Source organism: Salvelinus alpinus, chromosome 38, assembly GCF_045679555.1.
Source record: "Salvelinus alpinus chromosome 38, SLU_Salpinus.1, whole genome shotgun sequence".
NCBI classification, from domain to species: Eukaryota; Metazoa; Chordata; class Actinopteri; order Salmoniformes; family Salmonidae; genus Salvelinus; species Salvelinus alpinus.
The window spans coordinates 6,670,369-6,686,521 of NC_092123.1; the positions used below are offsets into that span (position 1 = coordinate 6,670,369).

General features: G+C 42.7%; 1 protein-coding gene and 1 non-coding gene across 19 annotated transcripts in view; one reads left to right on the top strand and one right to left on the bottom strand.

Annotated features, from left to right (window-relative positions):
- The first annotated feature begins 482 nt into the window (after window positions 1-482).
- Window positions 483-16,153, top strand: part of LOC139566487 (CLIP-associating protein 1-B-like) — a 36,260-nt gene continuing 20,589 nt past the window's right edge. For 7 of the 18 annotated variants that reach the window (XM_071387738.1, XM_071387743.1, XM_071387741.1 and 4 more), the window contains exons 1-9: window positions 483-767; window positions 1,526-2,111; window positions 5,246-5,324; window positions 5,458-5,561; window positions 5,666-5,757; window positions 5,871-5,946; window positions 7,023-7,120; window positions 7,295-7,365; window positions 14,715-14,849. In XM_071387738.1, the coding sequence (XP_071243839.1) occupies window positions 1,917-2,111; window positions 5,246-5,324; window positions 5,458-5,561; window positions 5,666-5,757; window positions 5,871-5,946; window positions 7,023-7,120; window positions 7,295-7,365; window positions 14,715-14,849 (850 nt within the window). In that variant the 5' untranslated portion in view covers window positions 483-767; window positions 1,526-1,916. The other 11 variants (XM_071387746.1, XM_071387747.1, XM_071387753.1 and 8 more) reach the window with 5 other exon arrangements.
- LOC139566533 (U4atac minor spliceosomal RNA) lies at window positions 4,763-4,892 on the bottom strand. The gene has a single exon (XR_011673126.1). It is a non-coding gene; the product is annotated as a U4atac minor spliceosomal RNA (small nuclear RNA).

A 16,153-nucleotide genomic window follows, 5' to 3' on the forward strand; every position in this document is an offset into this window, starting at 1 on the left:
GTTTAAGACATAATTCAATTGCAGGCATATGATACTCATCACATGCTAGTAATATCTGTCATATGTGATGTTGAAACACAAGGAACCATGTGGAAAAGGAATAATTGAGGGTTGCTATAATATTATTTTGAGGTTCTACTGACAAACAGGTTATGATCACATTATTTTAAAAAGGATGACCAAGTTCTAAGATAAGGTCATCCCATAATAGCCTGCGTTTGACACCTGCAATGTTTTAAAATTCAAAGGCTAGTTCTACAAAGTGAAATAGGGTTATTTACACAGTGTTTTATTATTACATGTTTTATTATAAAATAAGACAAACTATTTGAGATACAAAACAACACGAACAACACACTGTACAAACTCTTTAATTGTCAGTGTTTACTGTTTTGCAATAAAATATTTGAAAGTGAGAGTGAGCTTTCAGTAATAGACAGCAGAGGGCACTGTTGGCGTGCAAACAAGCTACAAATGTATGACATTCATTGGAAACTATTACTGTAAACCAAATAGCTAACGTAGCTAGCAGAATATTTTTTTAAGTAACTGTTGCTAGCTAGATGATGTCATCACACATTGGATCGAGCTAGCTAGCAGGCTACATAACGTTTGTTGTGAGTACTGTACTTGGCTCCACGCATACAGTACGTGCGGGTTCATCGTCTGGTAACTTACTAGTAGTACTGCTGGAAGTCCAGTGTCCTGGCTCTTGATTTTTTCCGAACGAATCTGAACTGAGACGAGCGGCTGGATGCAGATGATTGGTAATTGTCTAAGTAGCTAGTTAATAATCCCTTGATAAATTAGTGACGAGAATTGCCTAATTCTAGTGTAAATGAATTGACCGCTGATATTTGTTAGCATAATTTCAGTGTTTGCTGGTAGCTGCTAGAGACAGTTAGCCAACGGAAGCTGGCTAGCTGGAGGGGACAGTGAACCCGCTTGGCGTGCTAACTAGCGACTAGCTAGTTAGCTTCATCTAGCTAGTTAACGTCAGCTACGTTTGCTCTCCTTGATTCAGTGTTGGTTTATAACGTTAGCTGCATTTCATCTAACGTTAGCTAGCTAACTATTTAACAGTAATGTTTTCACTAGCTAGATAGTTATTTGTCTTTATAGCAAATAATTCGTCATATTTCAAGTTAGCTAGCTATCCGTTTTGTTTAGCACAAAAGCTATCTAGCTAGCTATCTAATTTACTAAGCTAGCCAGCTAGCTTGGCTAAACCAATAACACTAGCTAGCAACTTATACAACATGTGCAGTAGCTAGCTAACTAGCTAGGTAACTAAAGTTAACTAAGTAAATTGTGTATCGATGCTTCAATAAACATGGGGCTTTATTGCTGTGTAACGTTAATGTGTAATTCTCAGTTCAGTAGTCCAGCTAAATACTATTGTTATTAACTAGCTACTAATTGTTACACTGACTGTAATTACACTGTGTTGCTTAGTTTGTGTTACAATGAGGCCTATTGTTTAGAGTACTTGTTATATTAATTCTGTATCCCCTTGGGATTTTAGGTCCACAAGAAAGCGAAGAATTACTGAAGAATGAAGTACAATCATTTCAGCAATCCTCTTCTTCATCCTCAGTCCTCTTGTCCACGACTGATCATATTTGTAGTTTGATCTGGAACACGAGTGACCTAAAACCTCTGGACAGTTCCTGACTGGACTGCTGTTATCTCTGCATTCTCGCCTTCCCCGTGATTTCATCTCCACAGCATACCCTTGAAATAAAGGGTCAACCTTTTGGGATAAACATTACACACTTTCTGGGATATAGGAAAGTGTGTAATATCTCTGGGATATAGGCCTACACTACAGTTGAGATCTTCTCTGTGAGCAGACTAGGCCTATATATTTTTCCTTGTCTCGTGATATTGTGGTGTTATACCTTTGGTGAGACACTATGGAGTGGAATATGGAGTACTGTATGGAGCAGGTTATGCAGAAGGACCTGGGTCGGAGACTACAGGTGGGCCAAGACATCATAGACTCCATCCTGGACAAGGACAAGTCCCAGGACCTGGAGCAGGACCAGACCATGCTGGACAGAATGGTGGATGGTGTCGCTACCAACTGGGTCAACTCCAGCAATTTCAAGGTATGGGATACCATAGGATGGAACTGTCACAGGCAGCCAAAAACGTGCCACAATAACCATAAGGTGAAAGGTACTGGTGTAACACAAGTATAGGAAAGAATCTGTCATTCACTGGGACATAGTTCTGCAAGGGTGTGTGAGACTGTCACCAGGGGGGAGAATATAACCTACAGGTCCTGTGGCTTCAAACTTCACACAAAGGCTCGTTGTGCACAATATTAGGTGAATTGCTTTATAGGCCTTCATGTGTACTGCAGTGATGAGCTGACCAGTTGAGAACAAGTTCTCATTTCCAACTGCGACCTGGCCAAGATAAATCAAAGCAGTGCAACACAAACAACAAAACAGAGTTACACATGGAATAAACAAGCGTACAGTCAATAACACAATAGAAATAAATAAGTCTATATACAGTGTGTGCAAATGGCGTGAGGAGGTAAGGCAATAAATAGGCAAATTAACACTGGAGTGATAGATGTGCAGATGATTATGTGCAAGTAGAAATACTGGTGTGCAAAAGAGCAGAAAAGTAAATAATAATTAAAAAAAACTATATGGGGATGAGGTAGGTAGATTGGATGGGCTATGTACAGCTGCAGCGATCGGTTAGCTGCTCAGATAGCTGATGTTTAAAGTTAAGAGGGAAATATAAGTCTCCAGCTTCAGCGATTTTTGCAATTCGTTCCAGTCATTGGCAGCAGAGAACTGGAAGTACAGGTGGCCAAAGTAGGTGTTGGCTTTGTGGATGACCAATGAGATATACCTGCTGGAGCGCGTGCTACGGGTGGGTGTTGTTATCGTGACCAGTGAGCTGAGATAAGGTGGAGCTTTACCTAGCAAAGACTTAGGGAGGACCTGGAGCCAGTGGGTCTGGCGACGAATATGTAGCGAGGGCCAGCCGACGAGAGCATGCAGGTCGCAGTGGTGGGTGGTATATGGGGCTTTGGTGACAAAACGGCTGGCACTGTGATAGACTGCATCCAGTTTGCTGAGTAGAGTGTTGGAGGCTATTTTGTAAATGACCAGTGGGTTAGCTCCTGACGGCCGTTGATGGCAGCTCACTACCATGGGGCTTTTAATAGCTGGTTGTCATAAAGAACAGTGCAGAATGAGGTGGATGGACTCTAAACCACTTGGTGTCTGATCCCTGTGTATCCTAGTACTCTGTTAATTTGAAGGTCTTCTTGACCCCCAGATCCCACCAGAGTAGATCTCACCTTGCCAGTCCTAGAAAAGATGTGATTGTGATACATCAGATGTAGCCTAAGCCTAGCTAGCCTACATGTCCAGCACCCCACAACATTACATCACCCACCCATTCTTTCACTATTAGGTCTTTAGCCTCAGTACAGGTACAAACACAAGATGAAGGCTGAGCAGTAAGGAATTCATTATTCACCAAGGGGATGGTTATCTGTTTGGTGGCCTGAATCCTTTGTGTTTGATCTGTATCCACTAGAGACAGTAATACCCTAGGGACATTTCCTGTAAACTCTAGCTAACTACACAATCACTGCACTGCTGAAAGGCCATAGTATAATATGGGACTCTAATGTTATCAGCAGAGCAGACAATTCGGCCCCCTACCCAAGCTTTAGGCTATTATCCTAGCTGATACAATTCCCCAGACTGTTTATGACAGCTATTCCAACTCCACAAATGTCTAGCCGGACTGTCAGTGGTCAGAGTCTCTAACTGCTTCTTCCATTGAGGTGGCGGAGCGGGACACTGTCGACAGTATCACAGCTTGTTTTTGTCGAGCTCTGATGTTGAGTAATCTGTCGACTGAGCTCAAGCGAGGGGTTCGCTGCTTTGATTTGTCTGTGCTTTCAGGCTGGAGCTGACCTCTGAACTCTGTGTGTGATGAAGGGAGAAGCCATGGCAACACACACACACACTCACTCACACGCATAGAAAACAGCTTACCTCTCGCAGCAAATCAGAACGCTGCACCCTGTGCTGCTCTAGAAACGGTGTCCCCTCCAATCAGAGTGATTGCTCAGAGAGAGCAGTACAGTAATGGGGACATGGACTCCCACGGCGATAGTGGTGAGCTTATTTTACAAACTATCATTAGGCTACCCCAGATAAGACCCAGTTTGTCTGGTTTCTATCTACCTGGGCTGGCCCCCACAAGTAGAGGGGAGGAGAATGCCACATATGAATGGCTAGGAATCAATGAATAGGCTAAACCCCTACGTGAAGAATGATCAGGATTTAGTTGATTTTCTCTTTTTGCTAGCTTCTGTCATTACCCTACTAGTAAAGACCAGTTAGTTTTTACCATCAGCGCTGGAAGTGCTGTGTTTTTGTTTCAGCATCAGATGGGAGTAGGTTGAAAGCTGTTGATGAAGAAGGAAGGCAGGCCTAGTCAAACACTGCAGGACTTTCAGAGGGAGGGGGCACTGCAGCAGGCTCACAGCTCTAGACAGCGGTTGACAACCTGTTCTGAAATGGTGTGTTTTTGTGTTCTGTCACTTCTGAATAGTCTTCAGCAATTAAAGCTATTTACACAGACACCTTTTTTGATATGAATTTGTATTTACAACCAGCAATAAGTTGTATGTGCATTGTGAAATTATCTACTAGGGGACATGAGACAGCAGGAAACTGTTGAGAACTTGTTCTCTTTCTACAAATATAAACCCTGGGGTTCCAAAAATTGCACCATAGCCCAAGCAAGAAGCTCAGGTGATGCTAAGGTGTTGATTATGGTGTTAACAGGAATACTCTCACTACACGTTCATTGAGTGTCCTATGCCACCCCAAGACAAGGGAAGATATCTTCTTTAGTGCCAGCCAAGACCTAATCAAATCTCAAAGTGGTTTCCGACATGGTTAGTATTTTATTTTCTACTGTAGTCCTACAGCAGCATCCGTAGGTTGTTACAATATTTATTATTTGTGTTTGAGGGTTTCCTTTGCTTTTAACATTTTAGAAAGGGAACAAAATCAAGATTTATCACATTACCCACAATCCTTTGCAACGGAGCTTGTATTTCAAAGGATGATTTTTTTATTTTATGCATTCTTCTCTCAAAATGTCTAACATTTATGCTTTTGTTGAATGGCCTATGTTATTAAGATAAAAATGTAAGTATGAATTTTTATTTTATTTTGATCTTCATTCTTAGGTGGCTTTGTTGGGAATGGACATACTGACAGCTTTAGTAACAAGACTACAGGAACGGTTTAGGACACAGATTGGAACTGGTAAGCTATCCCTGGCAATTGTATGCATTACAACACATCTTTATGATTAATCGTTTTCTTGAGTCCTTGTCACCTTGAGTTGTTGTCACATAATGAATATCTTTGTCCTTGCCTTCTCCCACCCTCCCGTTAGTTTTGCCGAGTTTGATAGATCGACTAGGCGACTCAAAGGACCAAGTCAGAGACCAGGACCAAGCTCTTCTGCTAAAGATCATGGACCAAGCTGCTAACCCACAGGTAATGTCAGCACGTACTGTAGACTCACCTACGTGTTAGTATAGAAAATAAACCGTTTCATTATAATAATAAAAACGGACTACAATAAATGTATTTATTTGCAGTATGTATGGGACCGAATGTTAGGAGGATTCAAACACAAGAACAATAGGACCAGGGAGAGTGTCTGCATTTGCCTTATCGCCACGTTAAATGTGTAAGTTCATAATAGCCAGTAATGGTTTAAACTTACTATTTCATCTGTTTTGTCTTACAATGTGTAATTTAAATTTAAAAAAAAAAAATATATATATTTTTTTCTCCTTACAGATATGGAGCTCAAGGCTTGACCCTCAGCAAAATTGTCCCCCACATATGTAATCTTTTAGGAGACCCTACAAGCCAGGTATAGTTACATTATTTTAGGCTATTACACTATACGGAACAAAAATATAAACGCAACAATTTTAACGATTTTACTGAGTTACAGTTCATATAAGGAAATCAGTCAATTTATATAAGTTCATTAGGCTTTAATCTATGGATTTCACATGACTGGGAAGAGGTTCAGCCATGGGTGGGCCTGGGAGGCAATAGGCCCACCCACTTGGGAGCCAATCAGAATTAGTTTTTCCCCACAAAACAGCTTTAATACAGACAAATACTCCTCAGTTTCATCAGCTGTCCGGGTGGCTGGTCTCAGACAATCCCGCAGGTGAAGAAGCCCGTATATGGAGTTCCTGGGCTGGTGTGGTAACATGCGGTCTGCGGTTGTGAGGCCGGTTGGACATACTGCCAAATTCTCTAAAATTATATTTGAGGCGGCTTATAGTAGAGAAATTCACATTTAATTCTCTGGCAACAGCTTTGGTGGACATTCCCACAGTCAGCATGTCAATTGCGCGCTCCTGTGGCATTGTGTTGTGTTACAAAAGTGAACATTTTAGAGTGGCCTTTTATTAACAGGGATGTAAACAAATTTGTGCACACAATTTGAGAGAAATATGCTTTTTGTGCATATGGAAAAATTCTGGGATATTTTATTTCAGCTCATGAAACATGGGACCAACACTTTACATGTTGCGTTTATATTTTTGTTCAGTGTACATTGTGGTGTTAAACTGAATTTGACTTTGACAACAGTATTATTGGTGTTTTAGAACTCTCTGGTGGTTGACCTTTGCGCTGTCTCCTGTCATCACGCACTTCAACAGTATTTCCCACTTCCTGTCGGGAACCGGAAGCTGTGTCCATGGACCTCTCTTCCTGTACTGATATAGTGCCAGCCATCTTTTATCATTGTCAGTTTCATATGCACAACTAAATTGACTATTACAGTCAATAAGAGAGGATCTCTTTCTTTTTTACATCTAATTTTATGTTCAATCCAGACAAATGATTATGTCCGCAGTCGAGCGGTTAGTGGGCAGACAGATGAGTGAAGCCGTGTTAATCTGCCCTGTTTTATTTCCTGACACACAGGTGCGAGACGGGGCCATGAACTGTCTTGTTGAAATCTACAGACATGTCGGGGAGAGGGTGCGGATGGACCTGGGGAAAAAAGGACTGCCACAGTCACGGTACCTTCATCCTCTGTTGTATATCCGATACCAAGGCTTTCTGTTGAAGTGCAATCACCACGACCCAGTTCTCTGGTATCTCCAGGGAGCCCGACTGTCTGCTTTTAGGCTTGCGCCCCGTCATAATTGTATTATGACGCCTTTAAAACAATATACCGTCTTTTGTCTTTCCAGGTTGAATGTCATTTTCAGTAAATTTGATGAAGTTCAAAGAACAGGGAACATGATCCTGTCCCCTGTCTCAGGTAAGCACGGTACTTCCTTTGCTCTCACTGTTGTACTTTCCCTCTGTCCAGCAACACATGGAAATATTCATCCCTTTCCATTGAGCTTTGTTATATTGAAACGTTCTGGTGTAGTGCAAGCAGTGCACCGGGATTATGACTATGCTTATGGAGTTGATGGGGGATCCCATATCAATAAAGCATCTGAGTATGATTGCTGATCTAGGATCCGTTTTGGCTTTTAGATCACAATGCATCAAATTATACACAGCCGCTATCTTCATTTGATCACCGTTGTTGCAGAGAATGTTCCTGCCCAGCATGAAATGCAACTTATAGTGTATTTGAGGTTTAGAAAGGCTTCTAAAGTTTGTAATTTGCCCTAACGGAAAAATTGATCAACACCTACGAACATTTCTATGAGTTATAATGCACATAGTAATTCACATTTCCTGTTGCTGCAGGGTTATTTTCCTGCTGTGTGAAACTGGTCAAATTAAGATGAGATGTATGTACAGGCGGGGACCTGATCCTAGATCAGCACTCCTACTCTGAGACGCTTTGTGGATACAGAACCTGGGCTCAGATCACTCAGAGCTGGACAGAAAACCAACAACAGAGGAACCAGTTCTGTGTGCAGGCTCTTTCAGAAGAGAACAGTTAGTATGCATTGAGCAGTCTCTCTGCAGCAATGCAGGGCTGCAGGCAGGGGGTCAGATTCTCCTTTCAGCTGCTCTCTATTGGACATGTTCTTGGTATTCTGCACACGGAGTAGGGCCTTACGCTGACGCAGCAGTATTGAAGCAGGACCGACTGATATCGGAGCTGTGTGTCTTTGTTGCTGCGGCCGTCTCATTTTCCTCTCCTCAGGCCTGTTAAGTCTGGGACATAAAGGGTGTAATTGCTGTGGTCGCGAGGCTTCACTTTCATCACAAGAGTTCACCCTGTAGAGATTAGACTGGAGCTGCTGTAATCTCTGCTTTCATTTAGTAGGCTGAACGACTTCATATCCAACCTGAGCAAATTGGCCAAAGCAAAGTGTCATGCTAGTTCTTTTATGGTAATGCCTCAATGACGTCATTGCCCGACATCTCATTGGAGTTTTCTATTCACCTAGTGGGCCAAAGAAAGGGGAAAACCCTTTGCTGTTAACACAGTTTTTCCCCCCCTGTTCGGCTCGAAGGTTAACCAGGCATAAAGGCAATGCCTTGGCCTTGCCTCTAACACACCAGATACTTCAAAGGGCTCCCTCTCCTGTGCAGCTGACAGCTCATGAATGTCAACTGTCCAGGCAAGTGGAAAGAACCTCTCTCTCTCTCTGCCCAGGAATCCTATGTCCTATTCATTTGGTACCAACCCGATTGAAACAGGGAGGTATTACATCTGAATTTGCCCAATGAGAAACACTCGTTTTCATTTTTTGTACGGCATAGCCCTAATACTGGATTTGTATCTGGGCTATGGGGCTGGCGAAGGGAAAGGGAGAGACAGAGAGGATTAGCCTAGGAAGAGGTAGCAACACCAGGGACTCTGCTGCAGGCTCTTATTTTGGAGAAGAGAGTGGTGTCATTTTGTCATCCGTGCAGTCACAAGACCTAGCTAGAGGGGAGGGGAAGGAGTAGCCTGGAGTACGGTAGGTAGACACAATAGAGAAGAGGCAGACCTACGGCAGTGTTTGTCCTTGTTGCTCACTGTTACTTAGCTCTGTTTAGTGTGTGGAATCAACAGCTCTGCTATGACCACAGGAGAAGGTATGGATCACTTTTCTCTCTACAAAGGCCGTTTATAGCTACTGCATAGGTAGATTAGCTGTAGTCGTGTTTGCATTGGGATTATTAGCCTATGTTATGACTGAATATGGTGTTTACAGGTGTCCTCCATAGGTAAATGAAAGGAAGCGATGTTGGTGAGAAGTGCAGGAGATTTCATACAGGATGTGTCTCTTTCTTTCATTTCTTCTAAAGGAAATAGTTTGGGCTATTTATGTTACTGTGTTTGACATTGTACTAAGATGATGTTAGCTTGGTTCGTTTTAACTCATATTCCTCCCCTTTGGAGAACTTGGACACATGTTTTGGTCAGAAGAAAGAGAGGAGGACTGACTGTTACTTCCTGTCTACTTCCTCATCACTTCCTTGTTGCCAGTAGCCAGTCAATTAAGGTGCCCACTGTGCTCTGTGAATAGCCCTCCGCCCAGTACACTTGTGACGCACAAATTGTGAATTGGGGGCACTGAATGACTGGCAGAGGTACCTTCTGTCTGTAGGGTAGAGTTACAGCTAGGTAGTGCTTTTATAGTATTTAGTCTTTTTTGGTATTTTATTAGGCTCCACAATTAGCTACAGGCAAACCTGCAGCTACTCTTCCCGGGGTCCACACAAACATAAAACATGACATAGTATAGAACATTAACAGACAATTACAGCTGAACTACAGAACTACATTAAACAACATATTACATAACATTAATAGACAGGTACAGAACTAAATAAATGAAAATACATTACAATCCATAGCATTAATAAACATGAAGTACATACATACATTTATAGTAAGACTACACACTTTCATGTTGTTATGGCTTAGCAATCCATGCAACATGTACTCCTTATAACAGCTACACTGCAGTCATCCGTTTGTTTCTTACTGTTACAATTGCAGGTTCTGATCCTAATCTCACAGAACCAGTTGTTCTGCAAACACCAATGAGAATCTCACATTAGGAGCCACCCGTGTCCTTGGTCCTCCCTTTTGAAGTCAATACTATTCGTTATAATAATGTGATTCATAGATTCTCCTGAATGCAAGTGCTCCGAAAACGACAATGGAAATGCGACAATTCCTCCAGCTAAGGCTTCGGCCACAGTTCTTCACCCCAGCAACTGTGCCGTTCAACTCTTAAATGAGCTACAGACGGAGATTCCTCCCCGTTAAAGGCTTCAATTGAATCCTTCACCTCAGCCACCGTGTTGGAGTTTTCTCCAGCTGAAGTCTCAATGGAATCCTTCACTTTAGCTACGTACTTTACCTACCTTTTAGAGATCCATCACTCCAGTCCGTTCAATAAATTGGAACAGAGTCGTCAGACGGGCTTCATCTACCTCATTCGCCTTGTCAGGTGCATCGAAATGAACTAAACCCCTTTGCCGTGTTAGTCTACCGCCCTTAAAGGCTTAGCTAAGGTTTAGTGCGTGGCCTTTGGACTTATTCATCAATTTAACAAAGTCCCCTTGATATGGAGTTTCCTCCTGTTCTCATAAACTTGTTTTGCATGTCCATTTTCATTCCCGAACCACACTCACACCCAGTTCCACCAGTCACACACACAATAAGAATACGCTCTCGTAAAACTCTACTGACTGACGTCAGTAAGCTGACCAGGCTATCATGTCGTTTGGAGCAGTACATTCTTACTCTACTGAGGCTTTGCTTACAAATGCTTTCTCTGAGCGTGCACTGTTATCTTGAGACCGAGGACACATCCTAGCTTTAACTTGAACCCACACACCAAGTGTGCTTGCGAGGGAGATGCTACAACTCATTTCCAGCAATATTGCCCATCTGTCTGTGTGGTGCGCATGTTTGTCTATCACTTTGTGTGTAGCCAGTTGATGTGATGACCGTCTTGTGTGTTGACGGAAATACTTTCCCCAAAACCATCTCAATTAAATGTTATATACAAAGTAGGCTTACCTGGCAGAATTCTATCATTTGTATCGTATTATTTGTTCTTTTCAAACTTTTCCATGAAATGAGAAGCAGGAGCGCAGAATTGTCAATAGACCGGCACATTCGTCACTCGCTAGATGTGCAATTAAAGGGCCAGATGCGCAATTAAAGGGAATTGCACTCCCAAAAATATTTTTGGGTTTTCTTCCAGACCTAAAAAAAATGTCTTCGGATGTGATTTAACCAATGACATTCAGACTCAGAACATCTAATTCCGTTGTTTCTCTATGAACAATTAGATTTTCGAGAGTGAAAAACAAAACAAAATCTAAAACCAGGGAGAATACAAATAAAAAATCTAATTTTATGAAGATATCAAAATACTTAAACTTACAGGCAAAATACCTGCTGTTAACTTTAAAATTATCGGAATGAATTATCCAAAGAGATTGTAAAGAAGATTTTCTTAGTTGTTTATTAACCATTATTTTACCAGGTATATTGACAGAAAACAGTGCGTAACTTTCTCTTGTACAGTATGGAACGGCGAAGAGTTGCAGGGGAGAGGAAAATAGAAGAATGTTCCTATTTGAAAGCTAGAAAAAATGTGTAGCTCGTGACATGTTTCATTTTTTACAAGTAGCTCTCATGTTAGAAAAGGTGTGGAGACGCCTGATCTAGAGCTTAAGGAATGATTTGTACTGAAATACTATGCTCTTAGATATATTCAGAACTAGTTTATTTGTTGGCCACCCATTCTGAAACTAACTTCAACTCTTTGTTTAGAGTTGCAGTGATTTGCTAGTGGTAAATCATTAGTAAAAACAGTAAAGGGCCAAGACAGAATTGCAGTTTTTCTGTTTCTATTAGATTGCCATATACTTGCTCAAAAGCAGAGGGTTTAAAGCCATAACACATATGTTTTTCCGCTAACAGATTATGGTCAATAATATCAAAGGCTGCACTGAAATTGGTCTGCTGTTAGAACCAGAAAAGGATGGTTTACCGTTCTTGGGAAGCGGAATGACTTTAGCTTCCTTCCAGGTCTGAGGGGGGAGGGGGGGGAATTCTCCAAGCTCATATTGTAGATATGAGAAATAGGAGCTGCAACATATTCTATCCTCAGTAGCTTTCCATCTAAATTGTCAATACCAGGTGGTTGCTCATTATTAACATTACTGGCCAGCAACAATTTGTTCACCTCTTCCACGCTAACTTTATGATTAAAAAAAACAAACAAATGAAATGTTAATTTACGTTGCTTTTCTTTCATAACAATGGAGATCTAACCAGAGTGAAGAGAGTCCATGTATGCATGGGATTGGTTATGTGCACATGTAGGCCTATTCAACATTCATTCATTCAGGCCACACCGGATGGATTGTTTTGACGCTGGCTTCGTTTCACTCCTATTTGTCTAGTTGATTGTGAGAAGTGACTCCTGAAATGTGTGTGTTTCCCTTGCAGAAATTGCATTCATGTTTGAAACGAATGGGGCTGTTGAATTATGCTGCTCCTGTGTTGTCCGGTGCTTGAGTAGCTCGTTCCCCGGTGAGAAAGTCTCTCTGTGAGAGGAATGGCTGGTTTGTGTTCAAGGTATCGGATGGTGAAGAGGAAGAGCTAGCTGTGTGTTGATAGTCGGTGTCCTCCGGTACCGTGGAGAATAATGGAGCCTTTTCCTCAGAGGTACTGTAGGTTGAAATCCACAGTATCACTTTCAGGTTGAAGCTGTTGTTGCTCTCTTCTCAAACAACTGGTGCATTTATCAGGGGGCACTGCCATCTAGTGGAGGAATTAGTGAACGTCTGGTTTGCGTGACATTACTGCATTATAAAGTAGGTCTCATGTGCTTATGATTCATTGCTGATTTTGTTGTATTCTTTTAGGATGCACTCATGCATATTGACCTGGAACCATAGGTTCTGTGTCTAAAATTGTATTTTTGACATGGCATGGGGCCCCCATTGTTTTTCTTATAACGTTTGAGTCACTCAGATAGCATAAGCCATGGCAAAATAATTGCAGGAAATTTGCTGTAAAAAAGCTTCTGAAGTTTTTGGACTGTGACTGCACTATTGGCCTCTCCCACCAACTAAGGCCCTTTTTTTTGTTTTTTTTAATCCAGAAAAAACGCAGTCTTTATTTACAATGCAAACACTGCATCCTGAACCTGAACTATACCCTCTCTGCTGGCTTCGAAGCCAGCATTTGCATGCAGCTCATCCTGTACCCGTGAATTTCCCTCCATTTTTGCTCTGCTGTCTGTGCTGACAAATTGCACATCTGTTAAGATAAATTATCTTGAAGGACAGAGAATAACCGCCTGTAGATGGAGTGTGATATTCCCCCATGTCTCTCTCATCACTCACCAGTGATGGCGCTAGGCTCACTGACCTGTTAAGTTTGAATTCACCGCTCATCACTTTCTGTCTGACTCCTCCCACTCCCAGGCTGAGTGTCATATCATGGTGATAGAGAGGGTGTGTCCTTGCCTCCTCTCCCCCCTGTGGGAGGTGGAGCTGTCCATCTGCTTTCTCTGTCGTCCCTGCTCTATGGGCTCACTGTGCTCAGTAGGGAGGGGCACCTAGCATCACAGCACAGTAAGCGCTTGTGTGTTACTGGGAGAGAGTGTGAACTGTGCAGCAGGATGGCAGCCATAGCCTGAGCCTCGGGTGCTCACGCACCAGCGAGGGGAGAGTGTAGCTGGTACTGCTAACTGCCTGCAGCGAGGGAGCTAGCTGGGAGACCTGTGGAGACGGGAGACTATGAGGAGGGGGTCTGGACTGGACTGTCTGTCGACATGCTGAGGAAACTCGTCTGCAGGAAGATCTGTGCCTGTAAGCTCTGCTTCTCTTTCTTCTTGACACGTGGTGGGGGTGGGGGTGGAGGAGAGACCCATTGTATTAATATTAATGAGCGCCGTGGAGGAATGTGGGTCAGGTCAAAAGTGTGGGAGGGAGTCACCTGTCACTAAGATGAAGACATTTTCAGCTGAGGAGTGACAGACCGGAGAGGACTGCTGGGTACAGAGTACGCACTATAAAGACTGAAAGCTCAGATAATCTGAAGGCTATCAGTAACAATGTCTGGATTGTATGAGCTACCCTCATCACAACTGGTATTGATGACAGTGGTGTGCTCAGAGCTGGGTTTTATATGAGGCTGGTTTATTCGAGGCTCGCCTTGTTGTGATATTGACAGCGTGCCTCGTTTTAATATTGCAATGGGGGAGAGGAACAATGTGAGGTAGATGGCACATAACCGATGTGATGTGTTGGTGTGCTGCCGCTGTGTTGCGTGGACCTCTGAATAATGCACGGGGTTGTGTTTCATTGATCGCTGGTCTGGCAGACTACTCTGCTCCCTCCGGGCCGACTGACCGGGACTGACGTGTTCAGTACACTACCGTTTAAGGGGGGTGGGGGTAGTCACTTCACTTCCACAGCATGAGGGTGCAACCACCGGTTACCGGAATCAGACCGAGACAATTACCTACAGAATGAACTCTGATGACCCCTCCCCCCAATGTGTGTTTGTGTAAATGCCAAAAGGTTATGCAGGCTGCTGTGTTGTTGTAGGAGAGGATGGGATTGAGCACATGGTGCTGATATAAAACGTTCTTAGTTTGTTTAGTACAGTCAGTATTCAAATTGTGCCAGACTGTAAATAACTTGAATCCTCTGTTTTGCCTTCCCTCCCAGATAAGAACTATGATGATGATGATTCGGTGGACGGGGGGCGGTCCTCCTCTTCTAAGGGCCCGTCGTCAGGGAAGAAGGCAGTGAGCATGGGGTCGTTCCGTAGGCCCAGCTCTGCTTCCAGCACCAAATCAACAGGTGAGACGCCCCTTCCTGTTCGCACCAGCAGAGAGTGTTTAAGTGATGTTACGTCGAGCCATGTGTATTTTAACATTGTCATTTGTTCTTTCTTCTACCACAGTATTCCTTTCATTTGCTTCCTCGAGAATCCTTGTGTCTGTGTGCGTGCGTCTGTCTGTGTGCGTGCATTGTTTATGTTTTTTAGACATGATGACTGGATTATCTAGATAAGCCTTTATTTGGCAATGGGTAATAACAGGGCTCTGCGGTGCAACCATTTTGCTCACGTATGCACATGGAATTTTCATTTAGGAGCCCCACTGCGCCTAGAAAAATGAATGATTCTAGCTTTAATATCTGAAAGTACTTTTCATTGTGCTCCTAAATTTGTTTGTGTGCGCAATTTTTTTTCAACTTTTTGTAAAAAAGGTCAGCGTAGAGACTTGAATAATGACCTCTGTCCAGGATTTGAATGGAAGATAATTCACTGTGGAGCTGTCTGCTATCTATAACAGAGATAGTGTCTCTATAACCCAGTCACTGTGGAGTTGTCTAGAGTCTATAACAGAGATAGTGTCTCTATAACCCAGTCACTGTGGAGCTGTCTAGTGTCTATAACAGAGATAGTGTCTCTATAACCCAGTCACTGTGGAGTTGTCTAGTGTCTATAACAGAGATAGTGTCTCTATAACCCAGTCACTGTGGAGCTGTCTAGTGTCTATAACAGAGATAGTGTCTCTATAACCCAGTCACTGTGGAGTTGTCTAGTGTCTATAACAGAGATAGTGTCTCTATAACCCAGTCACTGTGGAGCTGTCTGCTATCTATAACAGAGATAGTGTCTCTATAACCCAGTCACTGTGGAGCTGTCTAGTGTCTATAACAGAGATAGTGTCTCTATAACCCAGTCACTGTGGAGCTGTCTAGTGTCTATAACAGAGATAGTGTCTCTATAATCCAGTCACTGTGTAGCTGTCTGCTATCTATAACAGAGATAGTGTCTCTATAACCCAGTCACTGTGGAGCTGTCTAGTGTCTATAACAGAGATAGTGTCTCTATAACCCAGTCACTGTGGAGCTGTCTAGTGTCTATAACAGAGATAGTGTCTCTATAACCCAGTCACTGTGGAGTTGTCTAGTGTCTATAACAGAGATAGTGTCTCTATAACCCAGTCACTGTGGAGTTGTCTAGTGTCTATAACAGAGATAGTGTCTCTATAACCCAGTCACTGTGGAGTTGTCTAGTGTCTATAACAGAGATAGTGTCTCTATAACCCAGTCACTGCGGAGCTTAGTGTCTATCTGTACCCTTGGGACAGTGC